Source organism: Passer domesticus, chromosome 13 (assembly GCF_036417665.1).
Source record: "Passer domesticus isolate bPasDom1 chromosome 13, bPasDom1.hap1, whole genome shotgun sequence".
Taxonomy (NCBI): Eukaryota; Metazoa; Chordata; class Aves; order Passeriformes; family Passeridae; genus Passer; species Passer domesticus.
In genome coordinates this window covers 14,153,650-14,181,330 of record NC_087486.1, presented here as the reverse complement: position 1 = coordinate 14,181,330, position 27,681 = coordinate 14,153,650, and the positions used below count along the sequence as shown (strand labels likewise).

At 41.1% G+C, this 27,681-nt stretch overlaps 1 protein-coding gene and 1 long non-coding RNA gene across 3 annotated transcripts in view; one reads left to right on the top strand and one right to left on the bottom strand.

Annotated features, from left to right (window-relative positions):
* The window catches only part of SLIT3 (slit guidance ligand 3), a 474,203-nt gene that overhangs the window by 287,911 nt on the left and 158,611 nt on the right, over window positions 1-27,681 (top strand). For both annotated transcript variants that reach the window (XM_064388141.1, XM_064388139.1), the window contains exons 9-10: window positions 411-574; window positions 15,406-15,547. In XM_064388141.1, coding sequence (XP_064244211.1) covers window positions 411-574; window positions 15,406-15,547 — 306 coding nt within the window. The remainder of the gene's footprint in view (window positions 1-410; window positions 575-15,405; window positions 15,548-27,681) is intronic.
* Window positions 7,369-8,273, bottom strand: LOC135280334 (uncharacterized). Its single transcript, XR_010347334.1, has 3 exons — window positions 8,142-8,273; window positions 7,584-7,713; window positions 7,369-7,469 (listed from the first exon to the last, which is right to left on the bottom strand). It is a non-coding gene; the product is annotated as an uncharacterized LOC135280334 (long non-coding RNA).

Genomic DNA, 27,681 nt, shown 5'->3' with positions numbered 1-27,681 from the left:
TCACTCATCATCCTCTTCTTCAGCCTGATCCTCATGTTTAGACAAGCCATTCATTGAATTCACTCAGAGATATCACCTTGATGCAGTTCTTTCTGATGTGAAATCACAGACAAAGCGATTATGTGGAGCAATCTTAAATTCTGCATATTTTTGTCTCTAGAATGGCCAGCTGCAGGCGGATCACCATTGAACTAAATTTTTTGAAAACATTACAACTAACAGCACAAATTTATATCTGACCTGTGTCTAATATTGAGGACAGCCAAGCCCTGACTCATCTGTAAGCAAGAACCTAGGGTGATCCCACTGCAATGGCAGCAGAGAGCGAGGCAGGCTCACGGTTGATGGCTCCCTTTGTGGGTTTTGTTTAGAAAAGCCCAGTAACCGTGGCTTTGCTGTGTGTTTTGCAGGCGGCTGCACTCCAACTTCCTGCACTGTGACTGCCACCTGGCCTGGCTGTCGGACTGGCTGCGCCAGCGCCGCACCATCGGCCAGTTCACCTTCTGCCTGGCGCCCGTCGGCCTGCGCGGCTTCCTCGTGGCCGAGGTGCAGAAGAAGGACTTCGTCTGCTCTGGTAATGCTGCCAATCCTCCTTTATCTATCTCATATCTATCTCATGTCTATCTCCTGTGGTGTTTCTGAGGGTCCCCAGGACGAGGAGGAGATGAAACTGACTCCATGTTCTCAGAAAGCTGATTTATTATATTTTTTATATTATATTATATTATATTATAAGAATGCTGTACTAAAACTATACTAAACCAATAGAAAGGATACATCAGAAGGCTTAACAAGAATGAATAATAAAAACCCAATATTGGCTCCTCAGAGTCAGACACACGTGGCTGTGATTGGTCATTAAGTAAAAACAATTCACATGTTGGCTAAACAATATCGAGACCATATTCCAAAGCAGCAAAACAGGGAGAAACTGAGGCTTCTCAGGAGAAAATCCTGGGCAAAGGGATTTTCCAGAAGATATCGTGGTGACAATCTCCTTTATCTATCTCTGTTTTTATGTTCCCATTAAAAAAACAGCGTGGAAAATGGCTGTGTCGCATCTGAATGCAAACAGCAGCAATCCTGTTTGTTTTTGTCGTCGCTAAACTGTATGGGAGGAGATCAAATTGTTGTTTTTTTCAGCTTTGTGAGAATTATTGGATTCCAGTTAACATTTTGGTTCTCAAATTACTTCTTCTGCTTTAACACTGCCAATGATATCAACATAAGAAATCAATTATGTGTGGATAATTTGGTATTTCTCAAGGGAAGAGCTCTACAACTGACTGGAATACAAAAGAAAGGAAATAGAAAATGCAAATCTGAGTCTGTTGACAAATGATTGGACTTAAGAACGTGAGGAGCAGATTTTATCCCAGGGACTGAAACAGGGATTCTTAGGGAGCCAATGAACTTTGCTGTTGTACAAGTTTCCATGCTGATAAATGGGGCTGAAGATACTCACAAATCATCTGTCTGTATGTTGGGCCTATTCATCAAGTCTCTGGAACTGCACTTGGTTTTGTAGATTGAACTACATTTTCCTAAAAGGAGGAGACAAAGAACAAAGGAAAGAATGACAAAAAGTGGAAAAAGGAATCTCTGAGTTGGGTTGAAAGGAAGGATGTGGTGGAGGAGAAGCATGGCAGTGTGTATGCTGTGGGAAAAAAAGATACCAGATGTAAGTTTGGAAGTGGTTTTGCAGCCCCAGTGGTGACACAGAGGGATTGTTATGGAGATGATGTGAGTCTGAACACTGATAGACTGGGAGTCCTGTGTGTTCTGTTCCCTATCTCTCACAGCGTGTGAGCCCCAAAGCTTCATCCTATGGGTACATGGATTGGCTGATGGAAATACAGTAGAACTGCTCGTGCCAGAAATGTTTTAGGAATGCCTTTTTTCTGTCATTCCATTTACATGTGACTAACAGAAATGGTGGCATTTAGAGAAAGAAGAAAGGTTTGACTCCACTCAAGCATGGTTAATTAATGCCCAGCCCAAAGGTGAGCTGAAGTGTTTTAGGCACGTGGAACGTGAAGTTGTGTGTTGTGCTCATTGAGACATGATATTTCAGATACTTCAGAGTGCTGAGCAGCTTCTACGCTATAGTGGAGATGATAGGCAGAATATCTGATAAGTTGTATCAAAAGTTTAACTAAAGAAAAAATTTAGAAATGTAACAGTCTTGGGAGAAGAAGGATAAAACAAATGGATAAATGAATGAAGCTATTAGCAGAAGCTAATTTTACCAAAGAGGCAACCACAGCTTTTTTTTTTTTTTCCTCTCATGAAATGAAGTTTCAGATGGAGCATGAGTTCAGCTATTTGGATTTATGATACAGTGAAGTGGAGGAAAATGAGTTGTTTAAGTCAGGAGAAGAGATAATAATTGCTGAATGAGAAATGTAATGTGAACAGAATTCATTTAAATGGGGTTGTCTGTGCAGACTGAGACTTCCAAAAGTGACAAGGTTTTTAACAGTTCCCTGTTGGACCACTAAGATATAGGCGTTCTCTCATGATTTGCCTGCTTTTGTAAAAAATACAAAATCATGAAAATTCAAGGAAAGAAATTTTCAGTGAGATAGTCCATCAACTATCCCTGTAACTCTCATTTGGGAAATGAAATGAAATGTACTGAAAAAGAAATCATTTGGAGAGCTCATTTTAGTGGTGGATTTAGCTGAGAACTCAGCTTAGTACATGCTAGTTTGATAAAAACCTACATGGACAGCTAGTTTAAAGAGGATATAAATCTTCCCTTCTCCCCATTACAGTTCTTATACCCAATTTTACAGCATAATTTGTTAATGTGTGAATATGAAGTCAAACTAGGACAGGCGGTGAAGAGCAAACTGCTCTTGTCCTTCTGCAATGGAATTTTGTAAAAATAAGGTTATGTGAATTACTGTAACCAGCCTTGAGCTGGCAGGGAGGGCCACCTTTGCATCCCAGTTAGGAAGAGCTGAAATTCAAAGTGTGAACTGCTCTGTTGAAGTATAGGTTCAGGATATCAAGCACTTGTGGTTTTTATGGCAGAATAACACAGAAGCCAAGAAACTCTCAGCTTTTCCTTCACTGGGAAATGGGCTCCATCAGAGCATTTCAGCTTAAAACTGGTGCTGCTGGATGCTTCAGAGGAGAAAAAGTAGACTCATAATCTGGGGAAAGAAGAAACACAACACTGAAAAACTGACACCTCTTTACTCTTTGAACCTATGCAAAAATAGTGATGTTTTATAATTTTATGAGAAATGTTTCTTTGGAAATAGATTTTGAATGCTACATGCCAAGTGGGAAAAGAAGAACTGAAACAATGATAGAAAAGTAAATAGAACCCAAGTTGCTGGATTCCCTGTGGATGTGTCCTGCACCATGGTGTTTGCATTAAGTGCAAAATCTCTCCAGATAATGTTGGTGAAGTCAGAGTTATGTGCAGATATATCGAGGTAAACTGAGTCATACTGTGTAACCTGGGTATCAGTCTTTCAAAAATGTTGTTCAGCTTGAGTTTTACAAATGATAAAATCTTATATCAATATAAATATATATTATAATTATATAAAGTATTATTTGTATTAATTAAACAATTATTTAAAAGCTGATTTAAGTGGTGCCTGTATGTCACCTGTGAGCAGCGGAGAAGCTATTCCAGGTTTCTCTTGTTTGATCATTTTGCTCAGAGCTGGAGGTGAAGGTGCAGGACTCAACAGTGCACAGTTGCCTGGAGATAGGCTTGGAAATGTGTCTGGTTGGGTTTGTGTTACTGAGGAGGAGGAGAAAGGTCAGGGAGGGAGTGGGGCTGGGACTAGATGGCTCCTCACCATCAGGGGAGAGTGCCAAGTGCTGCTGGCACTCCTGTCACCCCCCCAGGCCCTTCTGGCTGGCTCCTTCAGCAAGCTGTCCCCTCCCTGCAGGGGAGAGTCCCCTCCAGAGCCACCTCGGCCAGAGCAGCCTTCCTGGGCCTTTGCCTTCAGGGCCATCTGTTCCTGGAGAAATCTCCAAACAGCCTCTGCTCCTGCACACTTGGTTCTGGAGCTCTGGGATGCCTTTGGTGACACTCTCCTACAAGGTGGGATGGGAAGAAGGGGAAATTCTGTGGCACCAGAGGATGAGACCCTTGGTGTTCTGCTGCACAAAGTTAGCAGGCTGTATTTCACATGGGTAAGGGCTGTATTTCACATGGATAGGGGGTGTATTTCACAAGGGTAGGGGTGTATTTCACATGCATAAAGGTTGTATTTCACATGGGTAAGGGGTGTATTTCACATAGATAAGAGGTGTATTTCACATGGATAGGGGGTGTATTTCACATGGATAAGGGGTGTATTTCACATAGATAAGGGGTGTATTTCACATAGATAAGAGGTGTATTTCACGTGGATAGGGGGTGTATTTCACATGGATAAGGGGTGTATTTCACATGGATAGTAGAGTATTTTTTGCATGGATAGCAGGGTGTATTTCATATGGATAGGGGCTGTATTCCACATGGATAGCAGAGTGTATTTCACATGGATCATGGGATCCATGTGAAATACAAATCACGTGGATGGCAGGCTGTATTTTACATAGGTAGCATGATGTATTTTTCCTCTCTCCACCATAGCTTTGCCATTTACTGCCAAGCTGCGGTGATGAAAAATTAGTGCAGTAAGCAAAGACAGTGTCAGTTGAAATACTACCTGTATTCTGGTCTTTGAGAGATGTTTATTTTTATATTCCCTTAGGTAGCAGAGAAGCATCTGGGGGTGCTGGCTTAGGCTCAGTACCTCTTAGAGCTTTCTCATCTTTGCCTGGATCAAGCCCAGCTTCCTTCCTATGCTCAGATGTTTCACTGTTGGACTGGCTTCTCCTTCTCTGTTTGTGTCTCTCAAACACATTCTCTCTCTCTCTGCCTATTTGTCTGTCTCTTGTCCTCCTCTGACCTCCTCATGATAGTAATTTTATTTAATTTTCCTCTCATATAAGTTTTATTGTGGCTCTTTGATTTTTCTTCTACCTGCTCCTTACTTACTGAAGTTGAAATTAGTTTACGTATTGATCAGTTATGTCAAGTTATAATGTGTTTTTTCACCTGGAACAGCTGTAAAGCTTTGCAAACAAAGCAGTGGGTTCATGAAGTTAATGCCATCAGCAGCACCTTGGGTTTTTCTGCTCTCTGTGCAGAAGCCACTGACCCCACTTGGAATCTTTTTTGCAGTGATGAATTGTTCTGGTTTTCCTGAGTATATACGTGAGAATATCTGTGCATCTAAACCAGGAGCATTTTGTCTTGTACTGTGATCTGTCACATACTAGAGCTGCTAGCCAGATTAGTTCTCATTTTGGCCAGTAGCTTGATAGTGGACATTGTTTACACTGGAGTATGAAGATTGGGTAAGATTTCTCTAGACTAGACTAGAGATTGATATTTCTAAGGTAGAAAGGAGACTGATTTTTTGTAAGTCTAAAATTTGTAAGTCTAAAATAAATTTGTAAGTGTAAAAAAGTGATTATTAGTATTTTTCTAAGATAGTTTTCTTTAATAATGAAATATGCATTGTAGAAGAAGGAAGGTGGATCCATACAGTGTCATCTTTTTATATTAGAAAACATTTTCTGTGATTCTTGATCCCTAGTTCCCATTCTGAGAGTGTCAAAAGAACGTAAAGAAAATCAAGGATAATAATAATTTGGACTAAATAACTTAAATTTCAGTCTGAAATTGACTCGAGAGAAATTATTACCATAGCCAAGTGTTTTCTGGCTAAGTAAACTGATACTGATTTTGAGAAAACACTAGATAGACCCAAATCTCGGTTGAAGATCTAGATTTTCTGATTCGTGTGGTGAGACTGCAGCTGAGGTATAATAAAGAGGAAAATATGTTCACTTCCTTCTGCTTCGTGGTGACTGGAAGCCCTAATAAGGAAGCAGATTTATTTGTTTGGATAAGGTCAAACAGCCTTCAAACATAACTGTTACTCTGGCCAGACCACGGAACTCAGGAGATTGTCTTGCTCCATTTCCTGATAACTTCATAGCATGTTGCTGAGGAAACAACCAACAATGAGTAGCTAATAAAATAAAACATCACTCCTCTCATCTTGATGAGAGCATTCAGGAGATGCCAAAGGAAAAGTGTGTGGGGACAGGAACTCCCCCCATCTGCTCCTGCTTAAAACACCCTGCAGTCTGTGTGTGCACAGGCAGCAGTGGCACAGGAGGCACTGCCAGCATGGGGGCTTGGTGCTCCTGGAAGCTAAACAGGGGCAGGGACTATTTGCTGGGATGCAGGTTTTGCTAAGGAGGCAGGTCTTGCTGGAATGCAGGTTGTGCTGGGATGCAGGTTTTTCAGGGATGCAGTTTTTTCAGGGATGCAGGTTTTGGTGGGGATGCAGTTTGTGCTGGGATGCAGGTTTTGCTGGGATGCAGGTTTTGGTGGTGATGCAGTTTGTGCTGGGATGTAGGTTGTGCTGGGATGCAGGTTTTGCTGGGATGCAGATTTTGCTGAGATGCAGGTTTTCCTGGGGATGCAAGTTTTTGCAGGGATGCAGGTTTTTGCAGGGATGCAGGTTTTGCAGGGATGCAGCTTTTGGTGGGATGCAGGTTTTGCTAGGATGCAGGTTTTGCAGTGAATGCAGGTTTTCCTGAAGATGCAGGTTTTGGTGGGATGCTGGTTGTGCTGGGATGCAGGTTTTGGTGGGGATGCAGTTTGTGCTGGGATGCAGGTTTTGCAGTGAATGCAGGTTTTCCTGGAGATGCAGGTTTTGCTTGTGCAGGGCAGTGCACCAGGAGGGTTCCTCTCCATGCAGTCCATCCAGATGAGCTGCCAATGGCCCTCGTTTTTAAAGAGCTGGATTAGCAATCGGGAGGAGGAGGAGACCTTTGTGTGTGTGTTTGAATGGTCACTCTCTGCCTTGTGGGACTCCCTCATTGTACAGCTGTTTTATTGCTTTTAGAAGGGACCTTATCCACTTCATCTAACTGTGACCCCTTCCCCAAAGAGTGACCTTTGAGTCACCCTAGATGGAGGCACCTCTTTTCTCACTGCTCTTGCTTTTTGTGACCATCCACTGACCCAGTAAGTGCTCTTACAATGGAGTCTAGGAAGGATTTAAAGCCTTTTGGTAAAAATTGCTGTTTAAATTTGATCTTGGAAAATTTTGTGGAACACTGATGGAATTTTTACCTCATTTTACGACTTGCTACCACAAACATTAACATTTAGTCTGAAGAGACATTTCAATACTGAGCATTCATTAGTTGCTCTTCAAATGGAATTGTATAGGAAATTTGGAGAGATACTAATCACTGTTTATCAGTTTGTTTGTTTTCAGTTTCAGTGAAGTTTCTTATTGCAATTCTAAATTTACTCTAGCACTAGCAGTGATGGTGTTTCATACTGTAGGAATTTGCTTCTTGACTTGCTTAGTATGTAAGATGCCACATATGGTGTTTTTCATTTGGGGGACCATCTTGTGAATCTGAAAGATAAATATGTATTTATTACAGCACTTAATATTTCTTTAAAGACCAAAGCTGAAAATTTGCTTTTAATTACAGTAAATTTAGTTTTATTACCGAAAATGATGTCTTACCTTTCAGTATAATTAGGCCTTTTTTCTGGAACTCTCTTTTCCCCAGAGCAGTATGTATAGCCCTTTAATGCTTATTTAATGGTGGCAGGTTGGGGTATAATTATTCAGCCACTGAGCTTTTGAACTGTTGCTGTAAAAATAACATGATTAGCTTTTATGTTAATGTCCAAAGCTGATGGTTTGTTTTATGAGTAGTTATGTTGGTAGTATTTTGGTACAGAAAAAAAATGCTTCATGGCAGTACCACAGCTGTGCTTGGAGCTGTTTCACTGAGAGCAGCCATGGTAAATACAGAGCAACAGGGTTGGCTTTAAGTATGTGGAGAAGCCTGTGCATGAAATCTCTAACTTTTTCTGTTTAATTCATGTAAGTGATTGGCAACTCATTTATCAATACACAATTAATAAGAGTAATGAAAGTAAGCATAGAGCTGCTTATAAAATAATTCTAGAAATTAATAGTGGGCACATGCAAAGTTGCATAAGTCACCACCAGATTTGTGTGAATTTCTGCTTTATTGACAGTGAAATTAGTGCATGTTATGTAGTGGCATTACACCTGTGGTGGGTTGGCTGCTCACACTCCCCCTCCTCACAACACTGAGGTGAAACCAGGATCTGCTCCAGCACCTCCTTCCCTGTGTCATTCTCTGGCTTGGCTGCTCCCAGAGCTGTTTCTCACAGCTTTTCCCTCACTCCCTGCTGCCTGGCACCTCTGTGCCCTCTGACAGGGGCACCAGGAGCTGCATGGGCAGGCTCAGCTGTGGAGCCAATGGAAGCAGCCAGAACTGCCCTGGCCTCCTCCCACAGCAGCTTCCCTGGCAGAGCTGAGCACCAGCACCTGTAGCCAAACTGAAGGGATCTCCTGGCTCATTGAATTTACCCCTTCGAGTGGCAGGCTAACATGTTTAGCTCTGAAGATCTGTAAGAATTTTATTCTATAATTTCCAGATGCCCTAAAGAGATTGAATGTACCAGGGGCCTCTTGCAAAAGACCAGAGGCAGCAACCCCAGCCTGTCCCAGGAAATGTCTTCATTTTCCCTGCCTTCCTTAGAATGTTCCAAATGCCAAAGAATCTGGTCTGTGGAATCCCAAGGCAGCCCAGGGAAGGGGATGGTGACTCACTCTTCAGTTCTTGCCCACTGACCTGGAAAAAAGCATTTCCTCCCTCCAGATCTGTCCGTGGGGAAGCTCATGACCCGACTGGAGCCCTTGGATGTCATTATCAGGAGACATGTCCCACTGTGTCTGCCATCTCTGAATGGCTGTGTCAATCTGTAATGCCTCTGGCTGCAGTAAATCCCACCCTCCTCCTCCTCCTCCTGAAGAGAGCAGCTTCTGTGCCAAGGCAGAGACAGCCCTGTGCTTGCTGCAGCAGGATGCAGACAGGGCGGCAGAAGCAAAGACAAACATGCAAGCAAACAAAATCATGTAGTATTTAAAAACTCCTTTTCAAACAGCAGTAAATCAAAGCCCAAGGACTGAGCAGTCTTAAACTATTTCTGTTCCTTCCATAACTTCATCAAACTTCATCCTGGAGCAGTCCACGATGGATCACCTGTTTGGAACTGAACTCCCTTCACTGGCTCACAATTGATCATGACCACTATCTATCTTTTAACCTTGTGCAGGTGGCATCCTTTCACTTAAATAATTTATGTTCCTCTTCATTTTTATGCTTGAATATATTTATAAGTTCACAGTATTATTTCTGGACCTATTTTTAAATGTCACTTCATGTGCACCTTCAAGAGTGCTGATACAAATTGTGGAGTTGGCATTAATGAAATGACTATGCATGGGCAACGTTTGAGCTGCAGGAGCACTACATCTTTTAAGACCTTCTGTTTGAATTTTTATAGTCTCTGGAAGAGCAGGCAGTGTCCAAAGCCAGAGAACCAAACACACACTAGCAGCCTTCCTTGTGGTGCAGTATTTAGGAAGTAAATTCTACCCGCATTAAGGTGAACATGCCTGTGTTGACAGGGTTGGAGAAAGACCTTGGAAAAAAGGCTCAGAGTGGGCACAGGGCATAAGAGATATTTTCAACCCTTCCTTTGGAAGGTTTAGGTGAAATTAATTTCCCTGAGAAAAAAACACTTTTGTCATAGTTTTATAGACTTCAGTTGTCTCAGAGGTTCTGTTTTATTAATCCTTCAGAAGAGCAAATTCACCCTTTCAACTTCAGTTATGGTTGAGGCTGCTTCTTTGTTCTACATTTTTCCTTTTTCCTTAGTTTATTTTTTTATCCAATATAATTGTAGTGCTATTATTGTTAATTAAATAATTGCAATATCAGTGTTTTTAGGATATGGCAGTAAGGTCTGATTTTCAGTGGTGTTACTTTACTGATTGTGAAACTAAGTAGGATTTTGTAGAATAAAGTGGGCTTCATTCATTAAGCCACACCTTCCTTTCAGTGTAGTTAGATATTTCCAGTTTTATTCTTTGATATTTATTTGTAGACTGATTAGTGTTGACTTTTGCCTTCCACAACTGTTGTGCCTATGTGCCATGAATTTTTAACAGATTTACTCTTTGGAAATGTTCAGCAAAGCAGAGAACTTGAATCAAATAATGAGCATTCATGACTGGCAACTTTTTGCATACCATGAACTCAATGCTATTAACATCAATTAGGGGCTTAAGTTACTAATCATAAATCTTAAAGCTGTGCTCAGCAAATAGCTGTTGAACAACCATAGATGGAAATATTTGCTGAAACCATTTGCTGCACATTTGTGTAGGATAAACAAATTCTGTCCATTAGAGAATATTTGCCCTCAATAAGAAATGTTAATTTTGCATATGGTCACTTGTGGTTCCCTTGCCCATCTCTCTGCAGGACTCTGTGCTCAGATGTCCCTTTAAACTGGGATGCAGACATCAATCAGGAGCAACATCTGCTTTAGGTGTTTCAGAATCAATTAGTTCATATCACTGGCAATCTAGTGCAAACTATGGCTCATGCAGTAGGAATTGATTTCAGATATCCCAGCATGGTCAGAACTTCCAATGGGTTATTTGATTACACCCAAAAAGGTCATACTATATCCATGGATCTGCAATACTTGTAGTGTTTTGTTTATTGATCAATAATTTTGTGTCTGATATACTTCAAATGATGTAAAGTCAGCACAGGTTTTTAACCAGGAACTCCTGTCAGATTTATCTTAAAATCCATTGACATGTTTTACAAATAACTAACATTTCACTGGTGGAAAGGAGCTGCTGCAGAGGTGATTGGGTAGGTGAGGAGGTAATAAAACACACTGCTTAGTGTGCTGTAATTGGGTGTCAGTGCAAATGAGATTATTTTGTTTATTTAGTAATTGCAAAATTTATTTTAGATGCCTGTGACATTTAAGCTGTTCATTTATACACCATTACAATTCTATTCTAATTGTAATATTAGTCTGTTTGCTGCTTTTAAAAGAGACCAATGAGGGACTAACTTGAAAAAAGCATTTAAGTTCTCTGCAAATTTCTGGGTCCTGTCTCCCCTCTCTTTTCCCCTAACCCACAGTCTGAGGCTGTAAATTGAGGTGGTGCCAGATATTAACTACCATAATTATTGGCACTGTCGTTCTCTGCATCAGGTAAAAAAAGCATAGTAATTTTTGTTAATCATGCTCCTACCCTGGCTTCCACATTTTGTTGGTGTTTTTCTTTTAGCAAAATGTATGATTGAGTTGATGATTTTTATCTCAGAGAAAAATATAATTAACGTGGTGGTGAACTAGGGCTGCTGTGTATAATAAAAAATCTGCAATGGCAAGATGACAGATTGTGAAAACAACTTCAGAAGGGGAATAATGTAAATGTAGCTGGTTTGTCTGTGGCCGTTTCCTTTTGCTGCAGCCATGCTGTGAGGAGTTTACTGTACTTGTGAAGGACATAGAGAGAAATGTTGAAATATTTCTTCCTTCTGTGTCTTTTCTTTTGAAAAAGTATTGGCAGCAAAAGGAAAATTCATTTTTAGGTTTCGGATACCCTTCTTTAGAGGCTGTGTTGCATCAGGACCCTTGATTATCTTTATGCTTATACTCAGCAAACCTATGAAAGTCATGGCCAAAATTTAATAACTTTATAATCCATAGCCTTAGACTTGTTTTCTTGACCAGTCTTTTTTAAACAGATCTCCACAACAATACAAACATTAAACTGATTAAACTCCCTTGGCTTTTTTTTGTGCTTTAATTCTATAGATTTGCAAACAATGGATCCTCATTGAAATGAGGCCATTAAATCCCAATCAGATTTGAAATTCAGTTTCTAATGTTAGTGAAGAAACATTCACCTTAACAGATGATTTTTTTGTGTGAGAGCTGATGGAATATGTGCTGGATGCCTGTTGAGTGTGCATGTGCAATACAGTATTTTGTTCTTTGCAAAGGAAAAACAAGCAAAACCATTTCATCAGGATAATAGCAATTTAAACACAGTCTTTTATCATTAAAAATCTCAGAAATCTACAGTCTAGATCTACTTTTGCTTATGAAGAAGAAAGAAATGTGCTTTGGGGACATATCTTAGAGGTGGACCTGGCAGTGCTGTGTTATGGCTGGACTCAGACTCCTGCTCTTTGAGGTCTTTTCCAGCCTTAATGATTCTCTGATTCTACTGCTGCTACCTGCTTTTTGCTCCATAAGGACTTGTTTCTATCTTTTCTCCCTTTTCAGACTGCTTTATCCTTGCATGCCCTGCCTGTGCTGCAGTGCTGCATCACCCCAGCTAGGGAAGAGCTGGGCAGAGCTCCACTGACCCTCCTGCTCTTGGTTTGGCTGCAGTGGTGTCAGCAGCAGACTCCTAGAGCTCCACCTGGCAGTACATCATCTTTTGTGAGGCTGTGCCCCGACAAAAAAATGGGTGTGCTACTGCTTCTGAACCCACAGTGATATGTTGTGGTGTTATAACTGTGCAAAATGCATTTTTCCCTGCTACAAAGCCTCTGCAGAAAGCAGAGATGTGATGCAGATCAGGCATGGAGATGGTCATGGTTGTGTGGAGGATTTGACCTTGCTGCCAGCTCTTTACCTCTCATAGAGCAAGGATTGCTCTGAAGTTTCTTACTAATGTGATAATTTCTCCCTGTCCCTAAAAGCTTGCAGTAGCTCATTTGCACTCACTCGTCCTTCGTTTTGTCTTGGCCATTGTACTACAGGGTAGGCAGACAGAGAAAGTGTAAAATGTAGGTGGTCAGGGCCAAGAACAAACCTCTTATTCTTACACAAACACAGCAGAGGGCTGTGTGCATTTTGAGGCAATATAAACTACTTTTGGAAGTAGTCACAATTAAAGTCCTACAGAAAACTTAGACTCCATGAAAGGCAAAGCTGGCAGTGCTGTTGTGCAGATTTCTGCTAATTTTGCAGCAAGTCTAATAATTGACAGTGGTGGTATGTGTGCTCTGCATTTCTATGGCCAGAAAACAAACCCAAGAGAGCTGCTTGTCCTGCCTGTTATACATGTACACGTTTAATTAGTGACATTAGTTTTTCCTCTTTAGTTCAAATAGCTACCACTTAACTACTGTGTTAAATGCATGGTCACGTGTACAGACTGTGTTAAGCCAATAATAAGATCTTGAAACTGGAAAAAATCAAAGTTCAGGTTGCTTGATAAATATGAATTTGTTTCTTTGGACCATATGCGTGTGGATTTAGATTTTAATTACATTATTGAATTCTTTTTACGGTAGTTTTTAGCCCAGATGATTCTTCAGGGTGACACTAAAATGGTCTCTGTCTTGAGACAAAAGACTTATGATGGAAATGTGATAGAAAACTCCTTACCTGCAGCTGTCAAGGTGGTTGGAGAGTGGGCTATAAATGAGAGGGTATTTTAGCAAAGAGAAAGGATCGTTAGGATCATCTCATGGTGGAAGCAGCTGCCCACTCTCATAAAGAATGTATTTGACCCCAGCCTGTGCACAAATTTCCTGTGAGATCCATTCATTTCTACATGGTCACTACCTCTTAAAATCTAACTTCTGGATGCCTGGATTGGAGCTCTGAGGTCTGGACTGCCAAAATGCAGCCATCCAGAGCTCTGATTAACATCGGTGTTAATTTATCTATGTTTAAAACTCAGTGCTATGTTTTCTTCTGGTGTCCTGACAGAAAGTCAGGTGATCAGCCAATAAAAATATTTCAAACCCAGGATTCTAATTTGGCAATATTTTGCCCACAATTGAAATGGTGGTCTTATCCTGAAACTCAACATTATATTGTAATATAAGGCAGTTCTGTCATCCCTGATTACAAAATAATATTTAAAGAGGATGACAGCATGCTTGAACTTAAGGAAACCCAGACAAATTGAAATTAATTCCCATCAGAATGTAACACCTTTCTAATGGAAGGAATGATTCCCCAGTAATTGTGTTTTGCTTTCCAGGAGGGCTCCCTCTCCATGTGTAAAGTCACCTGCAGAAGTTTTCAGCTGCTGTCCTTTCAAACTGTGTCTGCCTTTGAAAACAATGACCCTCAGAGATGCCACTGGAATCTCTTTGGGATGTTGACTTTTCTGTGCTGTTTGCAAGGTTGTGAAAGCAGGGACATGTGTAGCTTTCTATGCAAGCTGACACTGCTGTGCAGAGTTAAGAGCTAAGCCAAGCAAGTAGGGAGGCATAAATCAAGAGAGGAAATTTATGGGAATGTTGCATTTTTATAAAATTTTTTATTGTCCTAATGAACATTGAATTACGAGTTGGTGCAAATAATTTTTTCTTTTTTTTTAACATTTTGTCACCTGTAGTTAGAATACATGAAAGTATCCATCATAGGTCTTTTCAAAGTCAAGAAAACCCAAGAATGAACAGCTTTGTGAATAGTGTTTTCACATTTTTGTATGTATTTGTGTTTTGACAACTATGATGTTTTTATTTTTCCACCCAAAAGGCCAATCTTTTACGATTTTTGTCACTTCTTACCAGCACAAGCCTTCACATTTAGCCATCTGTATCTCAACATAAAGATACTTGAGGCTTTTTGTGTTCCATGTACTTTGGAAATATGACTCACTATAAATAAACCAATAACTGCTACATCTTGATAACCTCAATTAGCATAGCAAACCCATTTTATCTATGGCTAAATGTATGCATATATCAAAACTTTAAATGTAGGAATCATAACCATTTGAGTAAAATTGACATAATTGCTACAGTTTCAAAAAAATGTAATGACACTTAATTAAGCCTGAATCTAATGAATTGACTGGAATTTGTGTAGAGCAATGTCCTCGTGCTACACCTTTGCTCTGTGTGTAGCTTTGTGTCTAGCTTAAGCAAGGGTTTGAAGACTTGAACTCAAGTTTTTCTAAATTATTTTGATGTTTCCATTAACTGCATTGTCTAATCTTGAAAAAAAAACCTGGCTTTTTATTCCCAGTCTTCACACCATTTCAGGTTACCTCATTGCAAAAGTATAAGTCATAGCTGATGAGAGTCTTCTCTCAGTGTGTAAAAGTACTCAAGAAGTGAGTTTGTGTAGTGGAAACTTCTAGACAAAGATAACTTTTGGAAATACTACTTGATCCTAAAGCTTAATTTAAAACTCTTTGAATGAATTGGTATGGGTAAGCATGAAGGTACCAAGGAAGTGTTCATGAAGGGAAGAGATTGATAAAGTGGAGACTGAGGAGGAATAAGAACACACTTTACATGTTTTCTCTGCAGTTGAATTGTAGAATATTATATTCACTTGCAAATAAATTATTACTTTGTATGGTAAGAGGATCTTGCAAAACTCAGATGCATTTTGTTGTTAAAGTCTCACAATCATTTTTAAAACCATTTAATGTGTTCCTCGTGTCCCAGGCTCCCAGTCCGAGCCCCCGTCGTGCAGCGCCAGTTCCATCACCTGCCCCTCTGCCTGCACCTGCAGCAACAACGTCGTGGATTGCCGGGGAAGGAGCTTAACTGAGATCCCTGCCAACCTCCCCGAGGACATCTGGGAAATGTGAGTGCCAGGATAATGCACAAATCCTTTCCATGTCTCTCCATTTTTATTCCATTTCACGGCCTCCTGTGTGGAACAAAGGTTTATGCTTCAAAAAGTGTTATAAGTATTTGTCAGGTATGTTGTAGTTGTCAGGTATGTTGTAGTTGTCCTCTTTGATTTGTTCTTTGATCTAAGGGCTAAAACCATTTTTAAATGTAAATTAAGATAGTTTGGTGCTGTCCTACCTGAAAGCAAGATAAAGTTCTTGGGGCATTAAGTTCAGATTGTGTTTACATTTCACAAACCCAGAATTGCAGTTCTGTAGTCAGTAAATGAAAATACACAGTCCTTTCTTATTTCTAGACAGTGCTTTCCCCATGAGATGGAGGGATATCTTTTTTGCTTGGCAGGATGCATTTATAATGAATTAGAACATCAGAGCACATTATCCCTGCTGATTTTACCTTCTGTATCTTCTCTCCCACATTGTTATTTCTAGTTCTTTAACAGTTTTGTGACTTGTGTTGTGGAATCAGATGCTTTTTTTTATAGACTTGTTTGCCTTTACTACCTTTAGGAATTGGAACCATCTATTTCTGTGTCCATGACTTCACACTGCTGTGGTCCTGAAATACTGTTACATTAAACCATTTCACTTGTGGTTAGCCCACAGGGAATGCAGATCAATTCTTTTCCTACTTAGGTTCTTGTCACACAGAGTTTTCTGACATCCAGCCAGCTTTTGCAGTATACACAGTATAAATTCAAATATTTGTATGATCACTGGACTCATCCAGCTCCTTGTTGCTGTAGCAATACTGGTACACAGCAAAATTTGCCATGATAAAGCACAAATTCATAAGATCTTGGAGTGTTCTGGGTTGGAAACAATCCTAAAAACCATCTGCCATGGGCAGGGACATCTTCCACTATCCAGAGTTGCTACGAGTTACATCCAGTCTGGCCTTGGACACTTCCAGAGGTGGGGCAGCTTCTCTGGGCAACCTTTGCCAGGGCCTCAGCACCCTCACAGGGAAGAATTTCTTCCCAATATCCCATCCAACCCTGCCCTCTGGCAGTTTTAAGCTATTCCCCCTTGTCCTGTCACTCCATCCCTTGTCCAAAGTCCCTCTCCAGCTCTCCTGGAGCCCCTTGAGGCCCTGGCAGGGGCTTTAAGGTTTTCCCAGAGCCTTCTCTTCTCCAGACTGAACACCCCCAGCTCTCCCAGCCTTTCTCAGTAGCAGAGGGGCTCCAGACTCTCATTGTCTCTGTGTCCCTCTAATGCTCTGGGCACAAGAACCCCAAGGAACATTGAATTCAACTCGTTCTTGAGTTTCCCACTCAAGTATTTCCCACTAACAGTATTCTCTTGTAAGCCAAATTACTTTGGTAAGAACACTTGACTTACAAACTGTTCTACAATAATGAAACACACAGCTGTTGCTCTAACACAGTTATTAAAGGTGACCTACATTTCACTCTGTTTCAGTATTAATTAAAGATCTTTTATTCAGCCTTCCTACCTTTCTTCATTAGCATGGGTAGGCAGAACCTTCTCTGACAAAGCTGCCAGAAAGTCCTAAAACTGTTTTTGTGGATTAAAACCCATCACAAACCAGGAAACTCACTTGTCATGGGACATCAAAAAAGCATCATATGATGCTCATTTTCCCTCTCTCACATATGACTTGGAAGTCTGCTGTGTTACTCTATTATTCCTTGAGGTGAAGGACTTCATTGCAAGAATGTTTGCTACTAAGTAAGCAATTTAGGAAAGCTAGAAATCTGTATCCCAGACTTGTTTTTTCATAATTTCATAAAATAGGTAGCAAGAATGTAGAGAATGCAATTTGTTTTTTTTATAAAGCTTCTTGTTCTGTTGGGAGCTGACAGCAGCAGCCAAATTGACTGAGGAAAAATGAGTTATGAGAAATTGAAGCTGAGGAGTACAGACTGTGTGCTGAGTGTTACAAAAGAGTCTCTGCTTACAAAGTGGTTCTGTTTTGCTTTTCAGAGGAGAAATGAACAGTTTGTGTCATAGAGAAACACATGAGAATAAACACAGAAAAAGTTTTGCATGACAACTTGGGTGAAAACAAAAGTCATTAAGCACCTGGAGGCATTTAATGAAAAGAAATACCAAAATGCATATAGTGTGGTGGTTTGCTGGTACATGAACAAAACAGTAATTCCCTATATTGGGACTGCATCTATAATAAAAGGAGAGGTTGCAGTTATTTAGAAAGGGTGAGATAAAATGCATGTAGGTAAATAGGAAACATGGTGTGAGTGCAGAATGGGCTTGGTGATGGAGAGGTGTAGGGAAGGAGGGGTGACCAACAAACTGAGAGGAAACAAAACCTCCATAGAATATGTTTTTCTGCTCAGACTTGACCACAACCTTGCAGCCAGTGCCTGTCAAACAGAATGACAGCTCAGCCCACAGAGGCAGCAAAGGCAGGGCATAGCAGAGACCTACAAACTGCATGGCTTGGGCTGCTCTGGGCTCAGGACATGGGCTGGAGAGATCCTTTCTCAGTCATTAGTGATTCCCTGGCATAAATCGGCCAAAGGACAGCTTTCCTTCACATGCAGGTGTGGGCACTGGGGGTGAGGGCACACAGCCCTGGCTGTGGTGTTTCAAACAGTGTTTGCTCTCACATGCTGCCTGCCAGGTTTGTTTGATGCCTCCCAGTCATGGACAGTAGCAGTAACCCTCTATTGATCTTTTCCCACCTCACAACACTCTTCCTCTGCCCCTTCTTTAGAAGGAAGTTTTCATGCTGTTTGTCTGCCTCAGACTGATGCACTCATTTTTTATTTATCACTGCAAGCCAGGGTATATTTTAGGATGTGAATTCTGGGCAGGTCTTGTCTGAGAATGTTGTACACCTTAAAACAGTGGCACAGGGACTTCTGCTTGTGCCTTTGTGTTTGGTAACAGTTGGTGCAAGACTTTCCTGAGTGAAAGCAGGGCACAGCCCCCCAAAGGCAGGACACAGCCCCCCTTCTGCTGCCAGAGGGTGCTCGTGCCTGGAGGCAGATGCTGGAGCAGCAACCAGCAGCACTGGGTGCTGATTCTCTGAAGGATCTTCTGATTGCTTAAAAGAAGGAATTAATTATTTGCTAAAGCTAGAGGCTGGATTGTGGTTGGGATGCTTGAGAGAATGTAAACAAGCTGATTCCAGTACAGAAAGTGATGGGAAAAGAAGGGTGAACTCAAATGAGGAAACAACCAAACACATGAGGAGAACAACTGGGAACCAAGGAAATCAAGACAGGCTGAGCAAAGTGCTGTGAGTGTGAGAAAGTGAGGAATATTTGGTGAAAAGGCCTGAGATTGGTGCTAGTGGACACCAGCTGTGTAGGGTGGGCTGTGGGGGTGTGGCAGGAGGGCTGGAACACTGGGGCTGGGCAGGACAGAGGGACACAGGGAAAGGTGGAACCAAGGAGCCTCTTCCCATCAGAAAGCACATTTACCTTGGAGAGCCTTCCTGCCTCCTCACCATGTACTTGGGAAACCCAACAACAATTTGTGTCTGTCTCTGTGCATTAGGGACTATCTGGGCACAGATTAACTATTAAACTACACAGGGAGTTCCTGTTTGCACTGCTGCTGTTCCAGTTAGAGAGCACTACAGGGGTCTGGGATTCAAACTTCTGTTACACTTGAGCTTCCTTGTGATGGAATCAGTAATTTCAGCTTTTGGGTTTGAGGCCACTGAATTAAATGTTTGGTTATTTTTTTTTTTTAGTAAAAATAAACAAATTGGAAAATGCTAGAAAATGCCAAAGTTAATATTTGTAGCTGTAGTTGTTATTTGAAGCTTTTGTATGTATTTGTGGTGGTATTCACTTCAACAACATTGCAGTCTCATGCTGCTGTTGAAAGCTTGGATTCATTTCTTGTTGCCTAGGGATGCATCAGGGATGTGTAAGGAGGGAGCCTGTATATATAGATAGGGTCTGTTCACTTGTTGCAGAAACAGGAAAATTGTAAAATGGGGCTGTGGGGTAGATAATCTCATGGATGCTGTTCAGAGAATTGGGTTGTGCCTCTTCTTGCCAGTGGTTTTATTAATTGATTCTGGGCAAGTGACTTGAACAAACTTTCCTTGGGTGGTCACTGGTGATGTAATCTTGGGTTCTGGCTGACTCAGCTGAGACATTCAGAAGTGTTGAGGACTCACAGCTGCAGCAAAAGTCAACAGGCACTGTGCTTTGAACACTTTGTGCTGTGCAGCGCTAATTACTCTGAACAGCCAAGTCTCAATCATCTGCAGACTTATAAATCAAACTCCAGAATGTAAAGTATATCCTCAAATGTTGAAACAGATCTGAGATCTGCTCACATCAAGTTTTCTTCACCACTATCACTTAACTTGTACCACACTCTGTGTCTGGTGAGATTAAGAGAAATTTAATTGAAAGAGCCAAGACAGAGCTGGGTAGGATGTACCTGAATCAGAAACAAAGCCCATTTGTTTCAGTGCTGATGCAATTGCTCCAGACAGCAAAGAGGCTGCCAGGCCCTGAAGGAAAAGTGCAGTTTAGGCACCATGTCTGCTGAGATAACAACCACAGCTTGCTCTGACAGCTGAACACAGCAAACAGGGGTGGCAGCCCTTCCACCAGCATCCAGGCTTGGCTAAAGTTAGTTTTAGTCACTGGTTCTGCATGGGTTTAGTTTAGCATTTTCACTTTGGATAGCTGAATTGGTGGCTGGTGTTTTTGTAGGTATAAGTAGTACATGATTTTGGTGCAGAATTTCTACTCAGGAAAAATTCTAGAGTTCGAGCACAGGAAAAATGAAATGTTGGTTTTCTCCTGGTTCTGGCAAAATGAACACAAACATAATTTTCTGCAAGATGATCACTTTGTAATGTAATGTTCTACTTGTTCTACCTTTAATGAATGGTTTCCTGACAAATTTAATGTCATGAGGGTAGCACTGTGCTGGGCAGTGTTGCAGACCTGGAGGCAGACAAGTTTGCTGTGTTTGTTGTTTCAGGAATTGTCTCTGGAAGAAATTGCTTTCTCTGTTCTTCAGTACCTGCAGGAATGTGCATTTCAGGCCAGCTAGGACATCAGCTGGGAATCTTTAGGAAGCTTTTGTGATTTGAAGAGGGTGTTGAACAAATTCTAGGTGTTTAAGTTACTGGTATATTCAAAATTAATTTCCCTCCAACTAAAATGAAGTCAAAAAAGCTGTAATAGAAAGATTGAGCACCAGTAAATATTTATTATAATAAGAATATTTTTTGTTATATAAATTATAAATTAACTACGTGACAGCATTTTCATGTTTATTAACAATTAGCTTTGAAGTTCTCCGTTTCATGAAGGCAAGAAGTTTTTCTCTTATCAAGAATATAAATGTGTAGAAACTCTAAACTTCATGGAAAAAGGAATGACAGTTTTAATTTAACACTGTTCTTCCTCCTGAAAGAAAATTATAATAATTTTCCCAGGCTTCCAGTAAATACTGCAGCTGAAGCCAGCAGAGTATTTTTGAACACTGCAGTAAATGCTCCATAATTGTCTCTGGTGGCAAGTTCTCTGGCTGGGGAATCAGGTTGGCTCCTGCAGTTGAATCATATAATATGATTTTCATTCACTGCTGTAAATTGGCTCTGGACAGCCTCTCATGTCTAACCTGACTTCTATTTTCTGGATCTCACCAGGCAAACTATGTCTTGCATTCCACAGAAGTTTATTTTGTCGGGCCAAAAATATGTAGAAGATTTTTTGTTGAGTTCAAAACACAAAAATAATAAAGAAATAATAAATATCTTAGATTGATAGTCAGTGAAGAAAATATAAATATATGGAAAATTATAAGAATATAAGGTATTTTCTGTGCTGAGATAAATTAAGGAAAACAGAAAGCTGTATTTCACAGTTTTAGAAAACAAGCAGCAACAGCAGGGAGTTTCTGCTGCAAGATCAAGGCAGATTTATTTCTTACATCTTTACTTTTATTTCTGAAGTTGTGTAACTAAAGTCATCTGCAGGCACAAGAAGGTGGGTTTGTTTCAATAAATTTCTAGATTTCATACACATGGGAATTTTATTTCAGCCATAGCAATTTTTACCTTCTTCATTGCTTTTTATAATTGGGAGATTTCTTTTCAAAAAAAAGTTATGTAGAGGTTAATTTACTCAAGCAAGCTGTGTAGGATTAAAATTAAAAGGTTTGTAGGTTTGAGATTGTTTTAGGTTTTAGTTTGTTTTAGGATTTTTTGGGTCTTTGTATGTCTAGTCTCTTTTTCCCAGAGACATCACTTCAGTCCAGTATAAACACAATTTAATAATTACTAATAAAAATGAATGGTATAACCAAAAAGTCATATATCTTTTATCTAATACAAATTTCACTGCAAAGCTCCTGTGTTGCCAAGCAAAATAAAGAGATTGCAATATATAATGAGTATATACATTTTTAAAGCTGTTTATGAAGAGAAAAAGCAATTACAGAAAATTAAATAGAGAGTATAAAATCACAACTTTGACATAAAATATACTAATCAGATTTTTTACTGGATGAAATACTAATTGTTTTTTGACTAGCACATGTTCTGTTTATTTTTCTTAAAAAGACTGTGAAAATAAGAAAGGATTTGAGGAATGTCTATTGTCAAATAATAGAATCTGTTGAGAAAATATTACAGGTGGCAGAATTTCAACTACCAAAAAGCTACTTAATTTTCCTGCTAATTTCTGGTGTTCTGTCTTTTCCATGTCAGTACTGTAAATGTGCAGTAAAAACAGATGTACAGAATGTACACAGCTCTTAACAATAAGTTAGATTAGAGATTAAAAAGCAGCTTTTTGGTTTTTTCTGTCAGCTTACTTCCAGTTTCACTAAAAGAATAGTTTTGTATTACAACTTGACAAATAAAATGCAAATCAGCTTGAAATCCTCAGATCCCTGAGCTAGTTACAACATTGTGAGAAAACGTGGGAAGTGATCTGGGCTGGAAGTTTCTTGAAATAATTGGAAGCCAATAGAGGGTGGTCAGAATCGACCTCCTCAAGCAATAATTAAACAGCAATGTGATGTGTTTAGGGGTTAGTCTTTCTGGGACACCACAGAACTTCTCAGTGAAGCAAATATTCTAGGTCTGGCTTGTTAAAAACTATCCTACAGGTTTATATTTATCAGATTCAACCATTGGTGAATGATTGCTTTCACATAGGTGCTTGAGAAACTGTATCCCTCCAGAACAAAAAAAAAAACCCAACCTCAAAACAACCCCACTAAAAAATTCCAAAAAAAAATATCAGTGAAAAGTGCTCAGCAGAGGAGTGAGTGGGGGTCAGAGAAGATGCTGGGCTGGAAGTGAATTCCAGAACTCTGTGCAGCACCCTGGGGATGATGGTTTTGGAGCCTTCTGGACTTGAATCCCTGGGTCTGAGCTGGAGTCCCTGGGATGGGCTCCATGTCCCTGCTGTTCACTGCACCACAGCCCCTCAGAAACACCAACAGGGAACCCCTGTGCTGCTTGAACGAGGGATGGAATTACCAGCAGGGACCTGGAAACTGCCAAATCCCTCCAGCCCAAGGGCCCAGCTTCCTGCATTTGTGTTCACAGCCACAGGCCCTGCACAGAGGTGAAATTCTTCCTGCAAACCCTGATCCTGAGCCCACATGCCCCAATAAAGTCAGCTGAGATGGGAAGTTACCTGTCTAGTCTAGAATCAGAGCAGGGAGGCATTACTTTGTATTCTACCCCCAAAACAGCTTCTGATTAACCTTGAACAGCCTCACAGGCGATGGCTCAGGGGAGCTCACCTGGACTTTTACATCCGGGCACAGCCCAGCAGCATTCCTGCAGGCATGGGAGGGATCTCAGGGGGAGCCTGCACCCTCATCCAGGGATAAAGGAAAATAGATGAATGACACTGGCAGGGACATTGCAATGAAAGGTGATGAGAAGGGCCAAAATTTCCCACCACAAATGTGGAGTGTCACAGTGGTAGATGGAGAAACTTTGAGGTTTGGCAGTACAATGCTTCATTCTGGTGTTAATGTGGTTAGAGAGACATTGGTGTTTTGTCAAAAGATGTTTTGTGAAATACCAGTCTGCGGATTTCTCTGGTGTTTCCTGATTGTCTGTGCTATATTTAATGCAAAATTAACATGCTACAACAGAGGGGATGGATTTCTAATGTGGCTGCCATCACAAATCCAGTGGTTACCAGCTGATACCTGAGCAACTGCTCAGCTACACAGCTGAAACTAAATTCACTGCAGGGTGTCAGAAGATCCAATGTCACTAGCACTGCTTTTAGCATAACACCATGGTATCAGGGAACAGATCAAAACATCTGTTTTCATTCTGAAAGATGTCTTTTGGTGAGCAGAATTATCTGTGTAACTTCCTAGGTAGATTTATGTTGACAAGTCACTTCACTGTTGATAGGATTTTGTCTCTTGAAGATCTGCCCTCGGGTGAGTTGTTAGGAAGCAGCCCTGTCTGGAACTACAGCAGGAGCTTGACAGCTAGACCTGAAAATCAACAGCAAAGGGAATATGAAGGGAAACTCCAGTTGTCATCTTTATTAATACAGGTGGATGCTTTACTGGCTCTCAGCTCTCCATTTCCTAAGGCAGACCCCATAAGAGGCATTTATAATGTGTATTATTAATTTCATTTGGAAGTCATTCAGGTTCTGTGATAAAAGACACCAGTATAAAAATCTTGGAGGACTATTTGTTCAGGGGTTTTATAGTGGTGGTAGAGTCTGGCTGGGGTGGAGGGTGAAGGCTTTAACTGTTAAAACAAGCAGTAAGCACAGACTTCTAAAATCCTCCATGTCCTGCCATCCCAAAGCACTTTGTTTTCCACCTGGGGACTGAGGGGTGAGAGACACAAAAAGCTGTTCCCTGGGATATCTGTCCATGAGCACTTTCTGAAGCAGCAGGACTGCAGGTTTTGGCCTGGCACTGTGGCTGTTTCCCGTTTTGCTGCTGGGTGAGCTGCAAGTCCTGGCTGTGACTGCAGGGCTCCCTTCTCTCCCTACCAGGGCACTCCCATCCAGGGCTGTCCTGGGTAAATACTTCAGTGCAGCTACCCAAACCTGCTGTGCATGCTAGGAGTAAAGACTGTGTTTCAGATGAAGAGGAAAAGAAAGGTGTCAGGACAGGGATCACATCCAGCTCATACATGTAGTAAGAAGACCATGGATGATGGTGATTTGTTTAGTGTGATTTATTCACCTTGAATACTGTAATACACCTGTGGACTTTTCTTCATCAGAGACCAAAATGCATGGTAAGATATGAGAGCCTAAATGATGAGATAAAGGTAGAAAAATAGTCCAAGTAGGTTTTTATTATCCAGTTGTTTCAGTCCCTGAGTTGATTGTTGTGTTCCCTAGAAATTTCCTCCTTCCTAAACCAAACTGTTCTCCCCATCCCTGGCTTCTGTCACTATGGATGTGGAAGCTCCTTCTTTCTCCACCCAGTTCCCTGCAAATCCCTGCTTATAGGGCACGAGGAAAACAAAGGTGCTGGGAAGGGCAAAATCATTCACAAGGCTGTGTGTCCTGCCAGGTGCCACAGGTGTGTTTCCCTGTCTCAGAGGTGGCTTTGGCTCGGGGCTGTTTGGTCCTGGCAGCCTGAGCCATGCCAGCCCAGCAGAGCCCAGGGAACAATCTGGCTCATCCCCTCTGTGTCCCAGCAGGGCCTCAGTGCCTGCCCCGTGCCCAGGGACCTTGGTGACACTCAGGCAGGAGCTCCTGGCACTGTTAATAGAGCGTGGCTGTCTCATTTGTAGGCTCTATTTATCTGACAGCAGAGAATTATCAGTACTGATGCTTCACTCCCTCTCTTTTTCTCCAAGGTAGTGATTTGTCTATGTTATGGGTAGGTAAGCTTGACAAAACATTGCACATTAGCAGCTGAGACAGTGTTTGAAATGGGAAAATTGCTAGCAAACTGCTCCATTAGAGACCCAAATAACAAATTCTTTCTTTCCCTCAATGAAAGAGAGATAGTTAAAGCCCAAATTAATACGTCTGTCTCCCCAGCTCTGCAGGGGGAATCACTCTTCAAGACGAATGGCTTCATCACTCCTGAGTGTGAGCTGGCTCTGCTAAGTCCCTGTTAGGCAGAGTTTTTTATCCTTTTGTGTTTTGCCATCCTGGGCGTGAGCAATGCAGGCGCCACAGGAGGAGGTGATGAAAAGATTTGCACCTTAGTGAACTTTGAGATGGATTAGCATGGGAATTTGAGTGCTTATTCTTTACCCTGGGATGGTTTTTCATCTTTAACTGCATGGTTTCCCCGGGTTTGTTTTGTTCTGTTTTTTTTCTCTGATATGTTTACTTTTTACTCTCATTGCTGCAAAGTCATTTTTAAAAAAAGTGGGAAGAAGGAGGACTTTATCCTGCCTAGCATCATGTTATTACAAGAAAAAAATGGATCTAAATCCAGTGGGCCCCTCATACTTTCCAATCTCTGATGATATATTAGAGAAGAGAAAGGAAATTGTTCCTGTCCTTTGATGTTGTTGTCAAAGCCTCTAAAATAAAGCTGGGAGAGGCAGACAGAGCATTGCTGTGTGGGAGGGGGGAGATGTGCTTCAGTTCATCTCAGCACTCAGCTGGCAGCAGGTGACATGGCACAGCCACGAGGGCAACAGAGGATCAGGAAAAACCTCTGGGAGTTTGAACAGCACCAATTCACTTTATCAATTTTGTGAATTCCCCTTGGCGAGTCTCTTAAATAGAGCTGAGTATGAAACACCACAGGAGAATCAAGAAAAATTCTATTGAGTTTTAAGAAACTTTTAATGGGAGGGGAGGTAGTAGTTTAAATTATCAAAATTTAGCTTTTTAGGACTGTGTGTCTTGTACAGATTTCTCAAATGTATTGTAAAATTATTTTATAGTAATACCCCCCAGAAAATGAACTCCCAGATGTTGCTTTACACTAGCATAGATGTTTTTATAGTGTATGACAGCACTCCATAGTATAGGGATAGACCATAAAAACCAGTTTTCCAAAGGTCATGTTCTAGGTAACCTAGGTATTCTTCTCTGAAATAAAATGTGGCTGCAAAATTTACACTTTCTTACTTTTTGGAGGAAAAAAGAACAATATGAGGTAAGAATACTGCTTTTCACTTTATTTCAAAGATGGCATCTCTAGCAGTTTTCCATTGTATGGCTTCTAATTAGGCCCTGAAATTTCCAGCTTCCCTTCTGGCAGAGCCTAGAACTTCTTGAGATTTTTAATTGTCTGCTGTACTCAACATGTCATGTATGAGCTAAACGAGGTGAAAGAGTAAAATATTAATACACACAATGTGTTTCCTGTTATTTTACCTGTGAAACTGCATTGTGTTTTTCAGGCTAGGTCTGCCATCCTGTAACATGCATTTTTGTAAAAAGTAAATAGAAGTCAGGTTAGTACTTTGTTCTGTGAAAGCACAGGCTTATTTAATGCAGCACTTGGTGCTCTGGTTTGTGCCCAAATTGGAGCCCACCTGCCAACAAACCTGGTGAGGGCCCGTGGTGCTCTGGTCCATCTGCAAGGTGGAGTGCACTGAGCAGAACGTGTCATGAGCGTTCCTTAGTCCTTCATTTGCAAAGGGTCTCCTGGAATAAAACAATGTCAGGTGCTGTGGTGGAAATACAGCAGCAGATGACAAGAGCCTTGTCCATCTATTTCTGTACAGGCCATCTGTAGGAAAGGGTGAAGAGTTCACTAGGTAGCTCCAGAATGCAACTCTCAAATAACTCCTGTTGCTGTCTTCCTCTCCACTTTCCTAGAAATTTATTTATCTTTTTTTTTTTTTTCATTTTTTTGTTACTTGGGACCTGTGGCTGGCTATTCCAGTTTTGGGTATTTTATTCACCCTCTTTGGGGAGAAAACTCTGTGTATATCTCCACCCTTGAGTCACTAAAATTGCCTGGGAATTTTGCTTGTAAAGAGCTCCGCGTCTGCCCCCATCCCTGCGTTTGGGTTTCCCTGGAAGGGCTGCGTGCTGCCCTGGTGTGCAGGATGGCTGAGCCCCCAGTTTCCATCCCCAGGGCCAGGAAATCGGGCAGGCATGACCCTCTTTTGTTCCTAGAAGTGCCTGCACAGAAACACTTGGGAGGAGTTAAACACCCGGCTGGCAAGCTGACAAAAAGCCTTTAT